Source organism: Myotis daubentonii, chromosome 1 (assembly GCF_963259705.1).
Source record: "Myotis daubentonii chromosome 1, mMyoDau2.1, whole genome shotgun sequence".
Taxonomy (NCBI): Eukaryota; Metazoa; Chordata; class Mammalia; order Chiroptera; family Vespertilionidae; genus Myotis; species Myotis daubentonii.
The window spans coordinates 203,652,099-203,674,782 of NC_081840.1; the positions used below are offsets into that span (position 1 = coordinate 203,652,099).

The 22,684-nt window shown below is 38.8% G+C and overlaps 1 protein-coding gene across 1 annotated transcript; it reads left to right on the forward strand.

Annotated features, from left to right (window-relative positions):
- Nucleotides 1–50: 50 nt before the first annotated feature.
- Nucleotides 51–18,143, forward strand: CNGA1 (cyclic nucleotide gated channel subunit alpha 1). Its single transcript, XM_059671792.1, has 9 exons — nucleotides 51–298; nucleotides 6,157–6,277; nucleotides 8,153–8,269; nucleotides 9,260–9,322; nucleotides 11,429–11,467; nucleotides 11,553–11,666; nucleotides 14,170–14,277; nucleotides 15,015–15,121; nucleotides 16,304–18,143. The coding sequence occupies exons 2-9, from the start codon at nucleotides 6,171–6,173 to the stop codon at nucleotides 17,716–17,718; spliced, it is 2,070 nt and encodes a 689-aa protein (XP_059527775.1). The 5' UTR covers nucleotides 51–298; nucleotides 6,157–6,170; the 3' UTR covers nucleotides 17,719–18,143.
- Nucleotides 18,144–22,684: the final 4,541 nt, after the last annotated feature.

Here is a 22,684-nt window from a genome sequence, read left to right on the forward strand (position 1 = left end):
TAATGGTGATTTGGTTGCTGCTGTTGTCATCCTTATATAAATCCGCAAATCCAATACTGACTCAGGAAAATCCTCCTTGTCCATGCCACGGGCTTGTTTCTTTCCCTGAAAATGATTATGCAAACCAGGCCTTTGCACATGTTTAAAGAAAGGAAAAAGATCAGCATTTTTATTATTTTTAAAAGTTAAGACCTGGATTTTGACAATGTCAAGGTTGACACTATCTCCCTGTTTATTTTGGATACACCACTGACTTCCATTTCTAGAAGACACAGAAACATTGCGCAAGCAGCCAAAGGTAAGAACGCAATGGTAATTACAGTTGCATTTTCACATGTGCTTACACCTCGGTTTTGCCTTATTAAAGCATCAGCATCTGCTTTGTTTTCCATGCTTTCTAGTTACAGCTGATGGTTGTATTTTTATTAACTTCTCTGTATTTTTGACAGATGAATGAGTATTCTGCTAAAATACAATTTTAGTTTAGCATGCTAATAAATAAAGGCCTAGCAATATGATTCTGCTAATCTGAATATCATAACATGGTAAGTGCTACCTGTTTTTCATAAATTTCAAACTCATTTTTAGAAGTCAAAAACAATAACTTTGGCAGGAGTGTCTTTCCCTTAGGAAGTATTATATAGTGGTTTGCTTCTTCTTTAACGTATTTGAGGATAGAACACCATCAAATTCATATAATTCTTAATAAAAAATTAAAATATGAGCCTCAACTCATTGAGAACCTCTTAAGAATTAGGTGCTTTATAAACATTATTATAACCGGTACACCCTCTTTGCGGGGTGAATAAGTGGTCCAAAGAGATTAAGTGGTTCCTTCAAGGCAACATCTTACTATTATGTAATGGAGCCAGAATTTAAATCACCTTGCCTTCTTTTAATTCTCAGCATTTCTATTTCAATTAGATTTTAAAAACAATTACCAGTTACTGTCATGTTTTGTTTTTATAAATTTAAAAATCACTCATCATTTTGTTTGTGCAAAGATTACAGGATTTTAAGTGTTTGTGATTTCATTCTGCATTAGAAAGTTAGACATTATTAAACCAAGTTTTAAAATGTTCCTGTCAATAAAGACACATCTTAAATTGACTTTTTACATTTTGACCATTTTTGCTTATATATCCCTTAACTTATTTGTTCTGCTGCATTTATTCTTTTCATAAATATCACTCGCTCATGTCATTGTTAGATCAAGCAGGCAGACAAAAGAAGATGGGTGTGAAGCATCAGGGTATAAAGAAAAACCTAATAGTTATTGACTGCACTTTATATCCATAGAGAATACAACTTCTTTCCTCTACTTTTGGAATATTCATAAATATTAATCACAAAAATAATCTCAGCAAGGCAAAAAAATGTATACAAGCTACATTCTCTGGCCACACAGTCAAATAAAGTTAGAGATTAACAAGTAAAGTTTAAGAAAAGTATAGGGAGGAGAAAAAAATTGTCAAATAGCTCTTTAATGGAAGATAATAGCAAATTATTCAATTCATTAAATAATGTAAGCTATTGCAGATCTTTCTCTTTTTCATCGAGGTACTTTTTAACCTGTGAAGTTGATGTGCGCTAAAAACTAAAAAGTCTGGATAAGATAGATTACTTTCTACACTCAAAATGTCTAAATTTAAATTAAGAAAGAAAAAATTAAATTGAATAAAAATTATGGGCAAGATTGAAAAAGCCCAAGAACTACCTCCAAAAACAGGCAGTGTACCTTAACTATGTTTTACTTGTTGCCCAGTAGGCATAGCTCAGGGGTTGAGCATTGACCTATGAACCAGGAGGTCAATGTTTGATTCTGGTTGCAGGCTCAACCTCCATTGTGGGGTGTGCAGGAGTCAACTGATCAATGATTCTCTCTTATCATTGATGTTTCTATCTCTCTTTCCCTCTCCCTTCCTCTCTGAAATCAATTATATATATATACTTACATATAATAATAATGTTTATATATAAAGAATTCTCTTAAAGTATTTTTTACTTGTTAATTTATTGATCAAATATTTATTAACTGCCTACTACATGCCAGGCATTGTCTTAGCCAGAAACTTTCCTTTATTTTTGCCTGTGTCCTCATGAATAGGTCAAAGGTGTAAGTCCACATATGCCAGAGCCTTCAACCTGGGTAGAAGTACGTGGAACTTGAGCTGCCATATTTTAAGTTTTGGCTATGGCACCAACCAAACTTCCCAAGGCTGTTACTTTTCTATACCCCCTTAAAGGAGGTATATACTGTAGCTTTCGATCAGCAAACAACCACTGTGCCAAGATTTTGCTAATATAGGTACTTTATAGTGTGGGACAAGTGCTTGTAATTACACTTAATGGTTCGCAAATGTTCCAAAGTATAAATCAACTTAACTATAATAACTCATACAGCTTTCATTGATGAAAAGGTAACTGATAAAATTCAACATCTACTCTTGACAAAATAAGAAATTAGTAATAAAAGAAAACTTCCTGAATACAATAAAGAATATCTGAAACCAATGGACAAAAATAGGAGAAATTCTAGTAACTGAAACAAGACAAGGAGTGATGCTATCTATTATTTAACATTGTTCTATAACTTCTATCAATGTAAGACAAGAAAAAGAAATAAGTTATATGTTTTGAAGAGATAATTTTTGACTTTCCAAAAACACCTCTCATCAACACGCATTGCTGAGAAATTCCATTATGAAACAGAAAGAATGAGGTACCCTAACAAAAAAGGCAAATAAATCTTCAGTTAACCAGAATTTGTTAAATTTTTGATCAAATTTTGGAATTCTGAATACTTTCCTGTTCAATGGAAAAAGTGGGAATGATAACACATTTAGGCCTTCTACCATCGTGAAAAGTCTCTTACTCTTGATTAGTATGGCATCTTGATTTTTTAAAAAGTCTTTCTTTCATGATGTAGGGTCTTGCAATGTTCTATGACCATAATATATGGACTTTATAGGTATAATAAATTCTTTAAATTGATGTGAAAAATATTTCTAGTTCTGGTCACTGGGAATAGTAGTGAACAAAACAGATATTTTGCTCTCATGATCCTTACATTTTCTGACATTTAAACTACCCTTTTATTTCAACGTGTTTGTTTTATAAATTGTTTTGGCTGCAAAAATAGTACCAGATAATGTATTTGGCTATTTTATGGTTTCATTAATTGAATTTTGATTAACTGAGATTTTATTTTATGATGGCTGCTTAGTAAACTTTCTGTGGATTGTGAAGGTAATGGTAATGATTATGACAATAATCACCTCCTTGGTGAAATTATTGTTTTCCTGAGAAAGTATTTTGTTTTCTTCATAAGTTGATAATAATGTACATAACAAGCCTGACAGGTCCCTGTGTTTGCCATGAGCATACATAGCAATAGTGTTGCGTCAGCTTTGTTTTCTTTTTTGTGGGAATTACAGCTTGGGTATGATCCTATGAAGGTAATTGTTAACTAGCTGCCTTGACAAATTTGACTTCTCAAAGTTATAGTTCAAGGGGGGAGGGATTAAGGAAAGATTATTTTAATCATTATAGCTCTGTTTGTCTCCACAAGGTAGTTGATAGTCGCCTCTCTCTGAGCTTGGAGATTATAGAATAATATCATCAACTTGCTTTTGTGTAACTCTTCACAGCCTTCAGTATTGCTTCATATATATTTTGCATTAGGTCCAAATAGAGAATAATTAAAATAGGCAGGGAAGGAATTACCATCTCCACTTTACAAAGAGGAAACTGAAGCTCAGAAACATCTCTGCTGAGGTCTCACTGGCAGTTTGGTGAAGAGCAGAGGTTAGAACCCATGTCTTCGCCAAACAAGAGATGTCTGTTTTCAGGCACTGGCGACCTGTCGCAGAGCTAGGAGAGCCTGTTGTGGCTGGTTACACAGCTCTGGGGGCCTTGCTAAACATTAAGAAACAAACTAAGCCCTGCAACTGACTGCTGAGATTGGGGAAGAACTGCAAAACACCCCTTGAAAGCAAAAGTGCTAACACGTTATTTTTGCCACTAAACAAAATCCTATGTAAAAGTGCTACCGTTTTTCCTAATTAAAAAATAAATTAGGAGAAAAATACAGAGCACAAAGAAGAAAGTGAAAATACTTATGCCACCACTAAAACCTTAGCATATGTGACATTAAGGTGCTTATCTTTTCTATGTACATATACATAATTTTTAATAAAATAAGATATACTATAAATATTGCTTAGCAATCTGCTTTTTTTTTTTTTTTTTTTTTTTTGGCTTAACACTGTATCATGAACATTTCTATAAGTTAAATAATGTTCTGCCCAGCTGGCAGGGCTCAGTGGTTGAGCTCTGTATGAACCAGGAAGTCATGGTTTGATTCCCTGTCAGGGCACTTGTCTGGGTTGCAGGCTCAATCCCCAGTAGGGGGTGTGCAGGAGGCAGCTGACCAATGATTCTCTCTCTTCCTCTCCCTTCTTCTCTGAAATCAATAATAAAAATATATTTAAAAAAACCAAATCTGCCCTAACCGATTTGGCTCAGTGTATAGAGCGTTGGCCTGCAGACTGAAAGGTCCCAGGTTCGATTCCGGTCAAGGGCATGTACCTTGGTTGCGGGCACATCCCCAGTAGGGGGTGTGCAGGAGGCAGCTGATCGATGTTTCTCTCTCATCAATGTTTCTAACACTCTATCCCTCTCCCCTCCTCTCTGTGAAAAATCAATAAAATATATTAAAAAACCACAAAAACAAACAAACAAAAAACAAATTTTCTTTGCTTTGAAATAATGTTCGTTTGAGAAAAATATTTTAATATTTATCCTTTTGTTATAAAATTAATGCAGGCTCATTGTATAAAGTCCAAACAATATAGAGCTCTACTCTCATTAACAGCACATATAATGCCTGTTCCTGCCCACCTGTCCCTACAGGACCTCTAGTTTTACCACCTTAAAAGTCTTCCAGGGAACCCCTCAAGGGGTGCCTCACATGTGCTGGCTTTTGTGGAGATAGGCATGTTTTTTTTAAGCAGTGACTCATGGAAGATGAAGGCCCCTTCAGGCCCAGGTGATCAAGGGAAGCAGGGGGTTGGGAGGGGGAACATCCTCCATTCTGCAGGCAGGATTGCTGCATGGCAGCTGTGGGAGCATCCGGGAGCAGCATCTTTGTCGTGGTTTCTGGCATTCTCAAGGTGGGTACCTGCAGAATTGGGGAGAGGGTCCCTCTGGGGACCGTGGACAGAAGTGGTACATACACTGAGGGCAGTCGAAGTCGGGTAGGTGGGAAGGCAAGGCAGTAGACAGCAATCATATGAGCATGGTACATGCTGGAAGCAGCTATAAAGTGGATCGATGTTTGGCCCAGCTCATTCCACCTGATCTTGGGAAATAATATAACCAGATGAGAGTTTAGGCCAGTGTTTCTCAACATATGTTGCTGGGACTATATGTCTCACAATAATTTAGAGGACTTGCTACAAATGTGGATGAGTTGCATCCTTATTCACTCCAAAGTGAATACCACTCAAGTTATTTTGTCTGAATGCCTATAGGCATTCACAGCTGATTACATCCATTTTGTATTGTATTTTATTATTTTTTATTATTTCTTAATTGTTTAATGTATATGTGAGGTCCCTGTAGTTTTGTCTTACACCCACAGTGCCTGAGTATTTCAAAACTGGGTAAATCCAAAATTTTAAAAAAAAGTCCTATCCCTCTCTTATATCCTTGAATTAAAAAAAATACACCAAAAACTGGCGAGTGGTAGTTAAGGGCTTAGGCCAGTGATGGCGAACCTATGACACGTGTGTCAGAGGTGACACGCGAACTCATTTTTTTTGGTTGATTTTTCTTAGTTAAATTTAATTTAAATATATAAAATAAATATAAAAAATATAAGTCTTTGTTTTACTATGGTTGCAAATATCAAAAAATTTCTACATGTGACACGGCACCAGAGTTAAGTTAGGGTTTTTCAAAATGCTGACACGCCGAACTCAAAAGGTTTGCCATCACTGGCTTAGGCCATGTTTCTATTCTATTAAAGAAAAATTCCCACATGTACCTGGAAATAAGATTAGAAGCATTAGAAGAATGGTAGAGTGAAACTTTTGATTGTGTATGTAAATATTAAAAAAAATCTTCCTACTAATAAGCCTTTTCTCTCCCCAGATATTAAACTAACCATGAAGAAAAATATTATCAATACACAGCATTCTTTCATAAACATTCCCAATGTGATTGTCCCAGATATGGAAAAGAAAATAAGAAGGATGGAAAAGGGAGCATGCAGGTAACTCCATTCATTTTTCCATGTATTTTTAGTGGAGCTCTTATATTTCAATTTAACTTTAAAAAACAATTCTTAATCCTTATCTAAGAGAGAAAGAGAGAGAGAGAGAGAGAGAGAGAGAGAGAGAGAGAGAGAGAGAGAGAAACATCAATTGGTTGCCTCCTGTACATGCCCCAACCAGGGATGGAACCCTCAACCTTTTTTGGTGTGTGGGACCGTGCTCCAGCCAACTGAGCCACCCGGCTAGGGCTCAATTTAACTTTTAATTTGTAACCTTAAACTTTATAATTTATTTAATTATAATTTATTTAATTATAAACTTTGAAACAGCATAACTTGTACAACAAATAAACAGAGATATTTTGTGCTTATTTAGAAACCCATATGCCAAATATTTTCTTAGTCACGGGCAAGACCTTTCTTCATGAGACATTTCAATTCTAAAGGGATAACATTGCCATAGATACATGTGAAAAAATACAGTGTGAAATGCTAGCACGTTTTAAAAGTATAATTTAAAGCAGTTACTCTATTTCTATAAATGAAGAGAACATGTATACATGTGGTTGAATATATTTTTAATGGTAGGAATCCTATCTAATAAAAGCTTAATATGCTAAGTGTCTGGTCATCCAGTCGCCCATTCAACCAATCAAAGTGTAATATGCTAATGATATGCTAAGGCCACTCAACCACTCACTATGACGTGCACTGACCACCAGGGGGCGGCCGCTCCAACCGGTAGGTTAGCTTGCTACTGGGGTCCCATGAATCAGGACTGAGACAGGCCGGACACTCCCTGGAGCCCTCCCGTGGTCCCTCCCTGACTGGCCAATCTCCCGCATCCCTCCCCAGCCCCAATCATGCACCAGTGGGGTCCCTCGGCCTGGCCTGTGCCCTCTCGCAATCTGGGACCCCTCAGGGTATGTCAGAGAGCCGGTTTTGGCCTGATCCCACAGGCCAGGCTGAGGGACCCCACTGGTGCACAAATTCGTGCACTGGGCCTCTAGGATTTTTATAAGTTAGTCCATATCCCTGTATATGACCTAGAAAATATTTTCTTAATTACATGTATCTCACTGAATTGTGGTTATAATTCTATGTATTCTGTACAGTTCTCATTTCACTCTAATTAAAAGTTGCTGTGTATATTAGTTTGAGAGGGAAGGAAAAGGGGTAAAGGTCCCCCTAATGAGAACAGGCATTCCTCCATATCAGTTTAGAGCAAGCATGTCAAAGCCACAGGCTAACACGGGCCAAATAAACAAGGTTTAAGTTTATGTGGTCAGCAAAAAAAAAAGCTTCAATTTTCATAGAAACGTAGGTTTATTTCAATAGAGACATGCTGAATACAAAGGGCTGAAATAAATTAGTAATCGTTAACATAAAATAATAGAACATTTTAATAAAAATTAATATTTTTTCTTGAACATTAACTTACCAGACACTGAATAACTGCACAAATTAATAAGCGTAATGCAAATAAACCTATTTTTATTGTTCTCCGAAAGCAAACTATTTCCTGTTGCGCACACCAAACAAGTCAGTCCAAGACTAATGACGTGGCAATCGGCTGCTAAAATATTTGCTGCTGGTATTAGTGTAGAGAAATGGTGCACCTGCACGTAAGGCACGTAAGGGAAACGAATGCAATATGATTACGTATAGTAATCAGTCATTAGCGTACGTTGTAGCTTGTTATTAATAATTATGTATAACAGAATATTGTAAACATTAAGTTACAAAATTTTTATTAAAACAGTTTTTACCGTTATATTGGCTGTGTCACAAAAAATATTCCTTGTGGGCCGCGAGTTTGACATGCTTGGTTTAGAGCATTGCTCTAATTCATCTTTCCCTCCCATTGGCCCGTAGCTCCTTTTCTGACGACGATGACAGTGCCTCTATATTTGAAGACTCCGAGAGTGAAAACCCCTGTGCAAGGGATTCCTTCAGAAATAGTTCACGCAGGAAGGGAGGACTATCACAGAGGTGAGCAATCTGATCCATTCCCCCATACTGTTTTTTCTTTTCCCCATACTGGTTTTTAAACCATTGTTTAGATGAAAAAAGATCTTCTCCTTTTAGTGGACTTGGCAAATGGTCCTGCTCCCTCATCGCTATGCAGGCTCTCGGGAGGAACTCGCTACTTCTTTTCTTGGGAGACTGCTACTGCCTGATGATTATTCATGTCCATGGGGCTCCAAGTCATGCTCTTGGTGATCATTTTCCCTGAGACACATGTCTGTCTCTTAAAAAGCCTCATGCCCCAGTCCTCTCTGATTTCCTCCTTCTCTCTGATCTTTCTTCTAGGGCCCTGAAGTAGTTTAGCTCTGTTTGTCTCCATAAGAAAGTGTTTTAAACTTGGCTGTCATTTTTTAAAAATCCCATTTGACTTTCCTTTCAGGGAAGTAGAGCACTGGAGTGAGTAGTTAGAAGAGAAAAGCTTAAAATCCTTCGTAGGGAATAAGCAATCATGGAAACTTCAAACATGCTACTCTGAGGGTGTGGAAGCTGTGTGTGGTGGTGTGGGTCAGGGGTTGCCATCCTGTGGAACATAATCAATTTTTATTTGCTGTTTGTCCCTCCTTTTTTTCCTCCTCTCCTATTTCCCTTTTCACTGACTACCTCCAGTTTTTCCACTATCTCCATTTGCCTTTCTTTCCCTTCCTAGCTTCCTAAGTGTAAGTCCCAGTCTCTTGCTGGGAGTTAGCGGCATCCAGTTGCCTCAGTGGAGACCAATAAGGATGCTACTTCTCAGTGTGAGCATTGATCAACAGGCGTTTACTGATCACTTTGGTTCATGGTGTGATATTTGGTAACTCATGCTCCATGGAGGCTCTATATTTTCAAAACTTGTCTAGACAACCATTAGTAATAAGTAGAAACTGAAAAAAAGTTGTTCTTTAAGACTGTGTGCTTACTATAGACATTATATGGATGGTGACTACTATGAATTCACAATACTTCTTCATTCCCTAGGGAAGAGTACCTGCCTGGTGTCATTGCACTTTTCAATGTTAACAACAGCAGCAATAAGGAGCAGTAAGTATATTTACAATAGAAAACTAAAGCTTGTTTTTAGAGAAAACCAGTGAAAAGGTAGGGATATATCTGAACCTGTTATAGGGCAGATATTAGGCAAACTCTACCTAACACAATGACATGGATATTCTGTCACTTTATTGTTTGTTTATGTACTTCTGAAAAAATGTCGCTACCCATATTAAAAGTAGTATGTATGTATGTATGCATGTGAGCATTTCAATACTGCGAATTACTATTATGGACCCCATCTCTCTTTGAAGGGTAAGCATTGCCACTAGTCTGTTCTTCTAGATCCTGTCATCCCTATTGCTCTCGGGGAGCCCAGTTCTGTACCAGCATCTCCTATTATCAGCTCTGGCCTACAGAGGACAGTACCACTGAACTTCTCAGTGATGCTGGTGCCCCTCTCACCTGCACATTTTGGATCATTTTTGTATTCTCTGAGCATTCTTAGGGAATATAACCAACTGGTGGGCTACCTCTCTTATGTAGGACTAGAGGCCCAGTGCACGAAATTCGTGCACTCACGGGCGGGGGGGGCGGTCCCTCAGCCTGGCCTGTGCCCTCTTGCAGTCCGGGAGCCCTCGGGGGATGTCTGACTGACAGCTCCGTGGGGAGCGGGCCTAAACCATCAGTCGAACATCCTTAGCGCTGCCACAAAGGCAGGAGAGTCTCCCGCCACCACCACTGCACACGCCAGCTGTGAGCCCAGCTTCTGGCTGAGCGGCACTCCCCCTGTAGGAGTGCACTGACCACCAGGGGGCAGCTCCTGCATTGAGCATCTGCCCCCTGGGTGGGTGAAGGTGGAAAACTGAGCATGTGTCCAAACTGCCTTTGTCCAGTCCCTTCACCAGTCATTCCGCCGTTCAGTCAATTTGCTTATTAGCCTTTTATTATATAGGATACCCATTTTAGCATACCACTCTCTGAGCCTTTTTGACACCTTCTTCAACCATCTGGCATGGCATTTTGTAATTTCTATTTCACTTGGTGTGAGCCCTCACCTTTTCTGAGCTTCCAAGAGCCATCTGAGCAGTGTGTGAGCACCACCTTTCAGGATCGATGCTAGGGTGTTCAATCCTGTCTCACAGGAGTGAGTTCCCATAGAAATAAATTCTCCCCTTTTCAACTTTATGTTCTGTTCCCATTTGACAGGATGACCTTAGATACCAAGCCTCACTTGTCAATTTTATCTCCTATTTCTCCTCAATAGCAGCTTTCCAATTCTGGTCATTTGTACCCAGATGAAATTTGTTTGTACATTTGTACCTACAAATTTTCCCCCTTTAACATCCTCCCTCTTCTCAACTTTTCCAACTCTTGAGGCCTAGGTTTAGACCTACCTCCCTCTAACAGCCTTCTCTGACAATCCTGTGATAATGAGATGCCTGTTCTTTCATGTGCCCATAGTAAATCTTACCAAGACATTGGAGCCAACAATGGCAGCCTCCTGAGACCTTGGGTCTGGCTGTCTGACTCCAGAATCCTTTTTCTGCTCATGGAGAAGACCAATCATAGAAAGAGGCCTCTAATCACATAATTTCCACTCAGGAAGAAATTGTATATAGAAAAATATCTCAAATTTAATGAATGATTCTAAGAATGAGCATTCTACTAGGTTACCACAGAGCTTTTTGACTGCTCATAAAATAATTGCTTCAGGCAGAATTAATGCTCTATGAAAATTGATGGTATTTTCTCAAAATTCTCAAAGCTCTTATTTAAGGGTAAATATAAGTAATATCAAGAATCTTAAAATTGAAAGAATTTTTAAACTATATATTGAAACTTTGAAAGTACATTCTTTTAGGGGCTATTGTTTCTTAAATTTCTCTTCTTGGGTTTATGCCTTTACCCAGCTCCATTTTCTTCAGTTTTCCACATTCACCCACCCAGGAATTATTCTTTGTTTGCCTTGTTACCTGGATGCATGTGCATTTTAGTAGAACTCTCCAGTAGGAGACCAGATTTCTGGCTTCGAAGCACAGGGGCAGGCCTTAGAATACAAAGCTGAGAATTATTGCTCAGGGGAGAGAAAAATAAATAAGAGTGGAAGTCAGAATGGAATTTGACTATGTGACAGGAATATTGTTTCTTCTCTAGAGAGCCAAAAGAAAAAAGGAAGAAAAAAGAAAAGAAGAGGTAAGTTAGACTTCCACAGTTTTCTGCCCATGACCTTTTTTTTTTTTTTGCGTTTTAATACTAACTAAATATCTCACTTTTTCAGCAAGCCAGGTGATAAAAATGAAAATGAAAAGGACCCAGAGAAGAAAAAGAAAAAAGAAAAGGACAAAGTGAAGAAAAAGAAAGAAGAAAAGAAAGACAAAGATAAGAAAGAAGAGTAAGTTTTTTTTACTCTCATTGAAATCAGGAATGCACTGGTGATGGGTTTTGGATCCAGGGGAAATTTCCTGAAACTTTGTAGTAAAGAGGCCCTCTGTGAAGACCAAATAAATTGTTTTTAAATGTAGTTTAACTTTTTTTCTTATTTTCTTAAAATTAACAGCAGAAGCCTTAGTCTTAGTTTTCTCATCAAGAACTTTCATTGTTATCATTACTTCCCTTCCCCAGACCCTGATAAAGAGAAACTTACTACTGGGAGATAGTTAGGCTCCTAGGAGAATAGGATTCCTAGGATCTTACCATCAATTAGAAAAAGTGAAATATAAATTCAATAATTTCATTAACATTTTTGCAGAATAAACACTGTAGGGGAAATACTCCAAAATAAAGGAGTCTCCTTGCAAAAAGCCATGCTGAATTTCAAAAGCAAAAACACCAGCCATGCCGAAACCGGTTTGGCTCAGTGGATAGAGCGTCGGCCTGCGGACTGAAAGGTCCCAGGTTCGATTACAGTCAAGGGATGTTTCTAACTCTCTATTTCTCTCCCTTCCTCTCTGTAAAAAATCAATAAAATAAAATAAAAACAAAAAACAAAAAACCACCAGCCATTTGAATGGTCCTTTTTATTTTATTTTTTTCAAGATTTTTTATTATTATTATTAGTTAAGGTATTACAAATGTGTCCTCATCCCCCCATTAACCCCCAACCCCCCCCCCCCCCACACACACACACACACTCATGCTCCCATCCCCCTGTTGTCCATGTCCATTGGTTTGGCTTATATACATGTATACAAGTCCTTCGGTTGATCTCTTCCCCTTACCCCCGCCCTCCCCTGCTTTCCTTCTGGGGATTGATAGCCTGATCGCTGTTTCTCAGTCTTTGGATCTGTCCCTTTTCATCAGTCTATGTTGTTCTCTATAATCCACAAATGAGTGAGATCATGTGGTATTTATCTTTCTCTGACTGGCTTATTTCACTTAGCATAATGCTCTCCAGTCCTTTTTAAAACAAACATTTGAGAATTGGAATTGCACAATGATAAGGCTGAGTCTATACTGTTGTCATAATCTGGTTATTCTTTAACAGGAAAGGAGTAAAGGGAAGACTAGATAACATAGGCATGCCATTCATACAGCTTTGCTAATTTAACACTCTCCAAGTCTAGTTCCCGCGGATCAGTGGGGGAAGGGACTGGACAAAGGCAGTTTGGACACATGCCCAGTAAGGTCTGAGTGACGTGGGAAGGTGCTTGTATGGCAGTCACACCTGGAAGTGAGGCCGTGCTCAGGGTAGGTGTAGCCACTAAGAGGGTGAGAAACCTGACCACTTAAACTCCTAGACAAAGGAGCACACACTCTTGGCTCTTGGTCGTCTTGGGACTGCTGTTCCAGGGAGCACACTCCCTGCGTTTGCAGGGTCTTAGTAATGTAAGGCTCCGTACGACGGACTAGCGGACTTTAATTAACCTGATGCTGGACTGGTCCCAGCTGCAGCTTGGATGAAAGCTCTGGACACTGGCCTTGCTTTGGCTTTGCTGAACCCACAGCTGCCCCTCCTTCAGGCCTGGCTTAAGGGAAATGGGACATTGGAGGCTGAGGAATATAACTCCACACAAATAAAGTCTTCTAACTGCACCTCATTCTCCCAGGGGAGCTTCTGAAAGTGCTCATTTCAGTGGTACCCCAAGAACCCCACTCCCATGGCAATGGAGGAATCCCACTCCTGTACTCCTCTGGTAGCAGAGTGATAGTTGCAAAGCTCTTTTTGCTTTTTATTAAAGGAAAAATTGTTTTCTAAACTTACTTAAAACTCTTTACCAGGCAATGGTTCAATTATTTGTGCCTGTTAGAAAGTTGTTGAAGTTTGTATAAAGAAAAAAGTCCTGAAAAATATAGGCTTGATACTAAAAAAAAGTTAAAAATTTTTATTTGAACATATATTTTCTTCCTTCCTTCCTCTTGCCCACAGTAGCCTCCCTTAGTCCTCTGTACATGTTTATGAATATGCATTTTTATAAGATTGTGTTATATTCTTCTTTCCTACAGATTAGAAAGAAGGCATGAGTTCTCCCCTTACAGTGTAGTTCCTGGTTGTTTTGTTACCTGGTAGGGGGCATAGCAAAGCCAGCATTCTCCCACCACCTGTACCTTACCAAAGGGTTCTGTGACATATCCAGGGTTTGGCATGATCTATGCCATGATTCCTTCTTTGTGGCTGAAGAGATAACAGTGTCTACAGCATCGCAGTAAAACAAGAGCTTTAATTAAAGTGTAAAATATGGTTTAATGTAAGACTAGTAACTTAACTATCTAGCCACCCTTCACTAACTAGTTTCTTATAACTAGTGCACTTATGCCAAGCTAACCTGTAGAGTAAGCTTCTCCAGCTTCCTTCTCTTTTGTTAGTTGTGGGGGATGGGCGTTGTCATATTAGACAGGTGAAACTGAAATGTTTTTGTTTCTTGGTAACTTTCCTCTCTGTGTCTGATTGCTGCTAGGGAGAAGAAAGAAGTCATGGTTATTGATCCCTCGGGAAACACATACTACAATTGGCTGTTTTGTATCACCTTACCCGTCATGTACAACTGGACTCTGATTATTGCAAGGTCTCTCTATATATTTTTGTGGATCTCAGCTCACTTTCAGTTTTCAAGTTAACTGACTTAACTGTCTGGCCTAGAGCTCTTCAGGACATCCCTCTTTTCTTCACCACAGGTTGTAAAGAGACTCTATGTTGTTCTCAACGTGTTTTCCTAAGATCAGGACTAGGTGCTTTCCTTCCCAATGTACTTGGAAATCCAGTAGCAGGATGGAGGGGTGAAGAGGATACTTTTAAATTTTTGATCGCCCAATCATTTAACTAGAAGTTTGGGGGATTTTTTTTCCCTATGAGAAAACATTTTGCCAAGAGTAGAAAAAGATCAAGGACCTAGATTGGTTTAGAACAAGGTGTGTTTCCCAAATGATTTCTATGGTTCCCTGTCTTTTAGCCAGTAAACAGTTCAGCCATCCAGAACCAAGCATAATTTCCTGAAGCATTTTGGGCACTGACGGTCAGTATGAATCTGGTTATTAATGTATATGACCCAGTGTATTTGACTTTAGCTCTAGGTCATTTATTCTTATTTGATGTTTTCATAAAGCTAACTGGTATAATGGCAAGAATGTTGAAATTCAGAAGTGTGAGAAAACTAACCCAACCGCTCCAATTTGGGAAAGATTCAATGGCTTCTAAGGACCCCTCCTAGTCTTATACTTCTCATCATGAGAAAATTACACAAAGAGGACTTTTACTGAAATGGCTCCCATTTTATTTATATACTTTTTTTTTTTTTTTACACAGAGCATGTTTTGAGGAACTCCAGTCTGATTACCTAGCGTATTGGCTCGTTTTTGATTACTTGTCAGATATAGTCTATCTTCTCGATATGTTTGTACGAACCAGGACAGGTAAATATGTTCAGTTTGGGACATTTTGCAATTTCATGCTTTGATATCTATAATATAATTTGAAATTTTCTAATGAAAGCATTCTTCAAAATAACTCACAAAAACCTGTTTTAGAGAACAAAACACAGTTGAAAGCAATAATACCATATTCCCACCCACAGGCTCAGTTCGCTCCAACGGATTCAGAAGGGATGTTTCTAGGCAACCTTTCGAATGTGATTGGTGGCTTTCCTCTGTTACCCTGTTCATTGGGTTTATGCCAGGTGAAAGGAATAGAAGAGAGCAGAAATCATCTGTCAGCCCTGTGAGGAAAGGCTACCTAACAAAGAGATTAAAGAGGCATGGAGGGAAATGTCACTGAACCCAGCAGAGCTGTATTAGAAATTTTGTAAGAAACAGAACACACATCCTTAACTCAATTTTGTGATCCATGGTGAGGCATTATTGACCAGGGGGAAGACTCTAATAACTACCTACGTCAAGTACTCTAATTAAGTAGATATAAACCCATTGTTTCTACACTGCTTCCACATGCAAATGTAACCAGTGAACACAGAGCGTTGCAGTTGTTGTGTCCTATTTGCAGCTCTGATAGTCGGTATAAGAGGAAGAACAAATGGTTTTTCTAGTGAAATGTATCAGAGTGCTGAAATTCTGGATTTAATTCACCAGCCCATGGTAGCAGTGTAGGAGAAGGGAAGATCCCACATGTCTAAGGAATGCTAACACCAAGGACACATGCTTCACATTGAAGGAGCAAGGAAAGAATATTCACAATGGTACCCAAGTTTCAAGGGTGAGGTTGAGGTTTTGTTGAGAGAGTAGCCTGAGGTATGAGCACAGTGCTTAGGGGTCCAGGAGACTTCCCAAGAACACTGTTCATAAAAGTGGTGGCTTTGCCTGGATGGAGATACTGATCTACAGAGATTTGTATATATACGTTGCATATAATTTCTCACTTTTGCACTTACAAAGTTTTACTTTGTATTTCTACAACATAGTATGTTCCATAGCTATATGTTGATTGGTACTCATATCTTCCTACATTGCTAAAAGCATATTTACTGAAAGTGAGTTCTTGTTTTGAGCTCAATGAAGTTTATTGAGAGTTACTTCAGAAAAATTCACAAAAGCATAAAAAGAAAAAAAAAAACACATTAAATTGATTTTTTTCTATTTTAGGTTACCTAGAGCAAGGACTGCTGGTGAAGGAAGAGCTTAAACTCATAGAGAAATATAAATCAAACTTACAATTTAAACTTGATGTTCTATCAGTGGTACCAACCGATCTGCTATATTTTAAGCTGGGGTGGAACTATCCAGAAATTAGATTAAACAGACTCTTAAGGATCTCTCGAATGTTTGAGTTCTTCCAAAGAACAGAAACAAGAACTAACTACCCAAACATCTTCAGGATTTCTAACCTTGTTATGTACATCGTCATCATTATCCACTGGAACGCGTGTGTGTACTACTCTATTTCCAAAGCTATTGGATTTGGAAATGATACCTGGGTCTATCCTGATGTTAATGATCCTGAATTTGGCCGTTTGGCTAGAAAGTACGTCTATAGCCTTTACTGGTCTACACTGACTTTGACCACCATTGGTGAAACACCACCTCCTGTGAGGGATTCTGAGTATGTCTTCGTGGTGGTTGATTTCTTAATTGGAGTATTAATTTTTGCTACCATTGTTGGTAACATAGGTTCTATGATTTCCAACATGAATGCAGCCAGAGCAGAATTTCAAGCAAGAATTGATGCCATCAAGCAATATATGCATTTTAGAAATGTAAGCAAAGATATGGAAAAGAGAGTTATTAAATGGTTCGACTATCTGTGGACCAACAAAAAAACAGTTGATGAGAGAGAAGTTTTGAAGTACCTACCTGATAAACTAAGAGCAGAGATTGCCATCAGTGTCCACCTAGACACATTAAAAAAGGTGCGCATTTTTGCCGACTGTGAGGCTGGTCTGTTGGTGGAGTTGGTCTTGAAATTACAACCCCAAGTCTACAGTCCTGGAGATTACATTTGCAAGAAAGGCGATATTGGACGAGAGATGTACATCATCAAGGAAGGCAAGCTCGCTGTGGTGGCAGATGATGGAATCACTCAGTTTGTGGTATTGAGTGATGGCAGCTACTTCGGGGAGATCAGCATCCTTAACATTAAAGGCAGCAAAGCTGGCAATCGAAGAACGGCCAATATTAAAAGCATTGGCTACTCAGATCTGTTCTGTCTCTCAAAAGATGACCTCATGGAAGCTCTAACTGAGTACCCGGATGCCAAAGGTATGCTAGAAGAGAAGGGGAAGCAAATCTTGATGAAAGATGGTCTGCTGGATGTAAATATTGCGAATGCTGGCCATGACCCCAAAGATCTTGAAGAGAAGGTCACCCGAATGGAAGGGTCAGTAGACCTCCTGCAAACAAGGTTTGCTCGGATCCTGGCTGAGTATGAGTCCATGCAGCAGAAACTGAAGCAAAGACTCACCAAGGTTGAGAAATTTCTGAAACCACTTATTGAAACAGAGTTTTCAGCCATTGAAGGATCTGGAGTTGAAAGTGGGCCCACAGACTCCGCAGAGGACTGAAGCGCTAGCTATTCACAAGGACGCACCTCATGATCCTTTTGGTGATGTGACTAAGTGATGATTAAGTTGGAAGAAGAGGAAGGTGCAGCTGGGGGATTTTCCATGAGGAAAATGTGCTTTGGTGCAGGGCACAAGGCCAACACACTTGCATGTAAGGTACTGTGATTAAAGAATCACTGTATCTTGGGATTTTCCACTATGGACAGTGTGCAAAGATATAACTGATTAACTTGTCAGTATCTACATCTTTTGATTCCCCCCACATAGGCTCCCTTCGTGTAACAATATTTATAAAAGGGAACAAGTGTCCCTCACTTTCAGGCAATTTACATGGTTGAGGAGTAACTGGGAAGAACCATGCACATCATGTTCAGAATACAACTTAAAAAGAATTTGAATGCAATAAAGAAAAATAAATTCTCAAACTATAGTGACTATTCTTTATTTAATAATTTAGTAGGGAGTTTAGGATCTTATAGAGTTTTAGGGTCATTTTAAGGATATTAATTGTCATACTCTAGGCTTAGAAAGATTGGTTGAGAGAAATTTCTTACTGATAAAAGAATTACAAATCAGACTTCACTGTACAAATATATGCATAAATGTTATATACAAAAATAGAACATTAAAATTAAAACATTTTGTAAGATTTTTAAATAATAAATTTAAAAAATTTTTCTGGTTATTTAAGGCCTGACAGCAGTAGCTATATCCTTCTCTGACTGAACAACAGAAAAGAGAGAAAGGTACTAATATTGCTGGGTGATTAACAAAGGAAGTTGTTGTAATGTTTGACAAGGAAACCTGGGAGTTCAATGGATCAGCATGGGCATCACCTGGGAGCTTCTTAAAAACTCAGAATCTCAGGCCTGCCCACTGTGTCTGAAACTGCATTTTAGCAAGACTGTTAGGTGGTTAATACCCACATTAAAGCTTGAGAAGCACCTATCTAGAGAACCAGGAAGGAGTAAATGGGAGGATGGTTCTAGAAAAGAAAAGAGACAAGTATGACAAGCATGTGACCATAGAAGATATTGCTAATCCATCACACAGCTCTTACTGCGGAACCCAGCCATGTTTCAAAATATTCTTCCTAATTCAGAACAGGAATTAATAAAAGATTTCTATCCCCGCCTAAAATAACATGATTTAATGTAGCTCCGTGTTAATTTAACATATAGGATATTTATATAGACTCCAATCAGTGTAGGTCAATGATAGAATTTATTTTTCTCTACCTACAGAATACCCATTGAACTATATACATTATGTCTTTGAAGCCTTAAGTTTCCCTTCTACATTTTGCCTGTCTCTTCAATAACAGCTGGCAAGAATTTCTTTACTGTAGAAGTGGCTAGGCCTGGAGTGGGAGGGCCGTAGATAATATGCAACATGGCTTCTGCCTGAGACAGGTGCTCCTTTTTTTCTTTTTTCTTTCTGATTCTTATCATTCCTTTGCTTCAGCTGCATTTTATTCCTTTCTTTGTGCTCTTTCTTGCCTGTCATACAAACCTCTAAGACCGTAAAGAAGTTTGCTGGCTACTCTTGTCAGGCAGATGTGGTAAGACAGGAATGAGTGAGGGTTACATACCTGGAGAAGCAACCCCAATCACAGCATCCAGGAGTGGGCACTTTGAGTCTGATCTGGGCTGGAGACATATCCTAGGGTTCTGACTTGATGACCTTTGACGCAAAGCTCTGTGAGTCTTGCTTTGCTCGAATTGGATGGTGGCAGACTCTTGGTTTACTAAAGACTTGGGGTAATAGGGTTTAGCCAATTCTTTTCTCACAACTTTCCCAAGTAGAGACTTTGACAGTTGGTGGTGAGGGCTCCAGTTTAGATACCTGGAGGGCAATTCAGATGTTCACAACTGGGTTTCAGCTTCATTAGGGAATATTGTAAAAAGACAGAAAGCATGTGGCTCTGGGGAGACCCATGGTGAGGTGCTGACCTGGGTACATGTGGCTGCCAATGCAGGAGCTCACCTTTTAGAAATCCAGAGACCAGCCATATTCCAGGCTGATTCCTGTCTCCAAATGTTTGTCTAGAACTAGCTTCTTAATATATTAAGACTAGGACAGGCTTGGCATAAGGACAAGGGAGGGCTGGCCCGAGTTTGGAGATCTTTAATGATTGCATCTGGGAGATGAGAGAGAGAATGCTGGGACTCACGGGTGCCAGATAGCGAGGGAGCAGAAACCCATCACCAATCTTGCCAGTGTGTCTGATGGGTGTCCCCAGCTCTACCATCATGTCAGGTCCTCACAGGAAGAGAGTGTGCAGAGTTTTGCATATGTATTTTTTTTAAAAAAAACCAACTTGAAATATGTTGTGATTAGGCTTCTTACCATTAGGTGGCAATGTTGGTCTACAATGATTACCTTCAAAGCCTGAAGCTGAATATTTTTCTCCATAGAAATTATAGGTAGAGAGAGAGCAAGATATTGAAAACCTATTTGAAGAAATAATGACAGAAAACTTCCCCCACCTGGTGAAAGAAATGGACTTACAGGTCCAAGAAGCTCGGAGAACCCCAAACAAAAGGAATCCAAAGAGGACCACACCAAGACACATCATAATTAAAATGCCAAGAGCAAAAGATAAAGAGAGAATCTTAAAAACAGCAAGAGAAAGAAACTCAGTTACCTACAAGGGAATACCCATACGACTGTCAGCTGACTTCTCAACAGAAACTTTGCAGGCCAGAAGGGAGTGGCAAGAAATATTCAAAGTGATGAATACCAAGAACCTACAACCAAGATTACTTTATCCAGCAAAGCTATCATTCAGAATTGAAGGTCAGATAAAGAGCTTCACAGATAAGGAAAAACTAAAGGAGTTCATCACCACCAAACCAGGATTATATGAAATGCTGAAAGGTATCCTTTAAGAAGAGGAAGAGGAAGAAAAAGGTAAAGATACAAATTATGAACAACAAATATGCATCTATCAACAAGTGAATCTAAGAATCAAGTGAATAAATAATCTGATGAACAGAATGAACTGTTGATTATAATAGAATCAGGGACATAGAAAGGGAATGGACTGACTATTCTTGGGGGGGAAAGGGGTGTGGGAGATGTGGGAAGAGACTGGACAAAAATCGTGCACCTATGGATGAGGACAGTGGGTGGGGAGTGAGGGCGGAGGGTGGGGCGGGAACTGGGAGGAGGGGAGTTATGGGGGGGAAAAAAAGGAACAAATGTAATAATCTGAACAATAAAGATTTAATTAAAAAAAAAAGAAATTATAGGTAGTAAAATCAGAGCTCTTTGGCAATAATGGGTAATTTTTTTTGGTCTAAAGTGGATATTTCTAAAAGATTTTAGTATACCCAAATATGTACCAGCCTTAAATAAAAATATGGTCAAGTAGAATTTAAAATGCAAGGTAAAATGGAGCATTTTAATAGTTCTTAATTTCAGGAAGCTCACCAAGGCAATCATGATAATTATATTACAGGAAGCTTTTAAAAATGGGTAAGATGTGTATTAGAGGGGAAAAAAGGGGGGGAAGGAAGGAGCAAGCAGCAATTATATTGTGATTCAATTTATATATATTTAAAAGTCCATTGTTTTAAAAAGTTTGAAAACCACTGACTTCTATCAGCAGCGTTGGAAGTATGCCTGGCTAGGACACTGTCAGTTTCGGTGATATTTTCCCTCACCACTAATGAAATTGTATTATTGGATGTCCTAGTTTTTAGACGTAAGAATTTAAAAATACCCAACAATAGGCTTCTAGACTCAAATAAAATAATTCGCTATTCACTGCATTAGTTTGTCTCTAGCTGAAGGGAGAGAGTAGGAAATTCACAGAAAGGGAATCAGAGAATATAGAAAGTGCAGAAAGGCCCCAGAAATTATCTAGTTCACTCCTTCTCATGTTATAAATACAAGATGATGATCAGGCAACACTAAAACTGGTGAGAACAAAGGCTATTAGGAATTTTGAGAGTGGGAATTTTTACTGTATGTTGTACAATGATATGGCAATATCTGCTACAGCACAAAGTTGAGCTCACCTAAAACCCAGACATTTCATTCTTAGGCATAGCCACTAGAGAAAATTGTCCACATATCCTCAAGGAGACATGTTGAAGAATCTTTATAATAATGATTTAAAAAGAAACAACCTAAATGTTCATCAAAAGGAAATTAGATATAGACCTGGCCAGGCAGCTCAGTTGGTTGGAGCATCGTCCGTATACCAAAAATGTTGCAGGTTTGATTCCAGTCAGGGCACAAACCTAGGTTGCAGGTTCAATGCCTGGTCAGGGCAGTATGGGGGCAACCCATCTTCTCTCATGTTGATATTCTCTCTCTCTCTCTCTCTCTCTCTCTCTCTCTCTCTCTCTCTCCCTCTTCCTCTTTCTCTCTCTCAAATCAATAAACATATCCTCCTCAATTGAGGATTACAACATTTTTTAAAGGGAGGTTAGATATATCAATTGGAATACATTCATATAACGAATGCTATAAAAACATTTAAATAGTCGCAGATAACATTTATATAGTGTTAGTATGTACCAGTTACTGTTCCAAGTACTCCCCAGATGTCAATACATCTAATCTTCATGACATCTTACAGGTAGGTTCCTTTATGTTCCTTGTTTAATAAATAGGGAAATGGAGGCACAGAGAGGTTAAGTAATCTGCCCAAGACCCACAGGAAGTGACATAACCACTATTTGAACCTAGACAGTGAGGCTCCAGGGTGCCTGCTCTTAACCCTTTCATTAGTGCTGACTCTTGTCTGTACATATAAATATCATCTATGCAAAATTTACAAACACACAACACAATGCTAAATAGTGTTTATGGATCTGTACCTATGATCTAGAGGTTTAATAACAGTCATGGGAATGGTTGACAGCAAAAATCAGATTAATAGTTCCTTCTATGGGGAAATGGAGAGAATGGGATGGGATGGAGGGTGAGAAATTCATAGGACTTTAACTGTCTG

Bases quoted from the DNA above. Each gene is read 5' to 3' on its own strand.
- CNGA1 (XM_059671792.1), top strand. From the start codon at position 6,171: ATGAAGAAAAATATTATCAATACACAGCATTCTTTCATAAACATTCCC. The intron at 14,278-15,014 runs GTCTCTCTATAT...TTTTTTACACAG, and splicing joins TGGACTCTGATTATTGCAAG to AGCATGTTTTGAGGAACTCC. The intron at 15,122-16,303 runs GTAAATATGTTC...TTTCTATTTTAG, and splicing joins GTTTGTACGAACCAGGACAG to GTTACCTAGAGCAAGGACTG.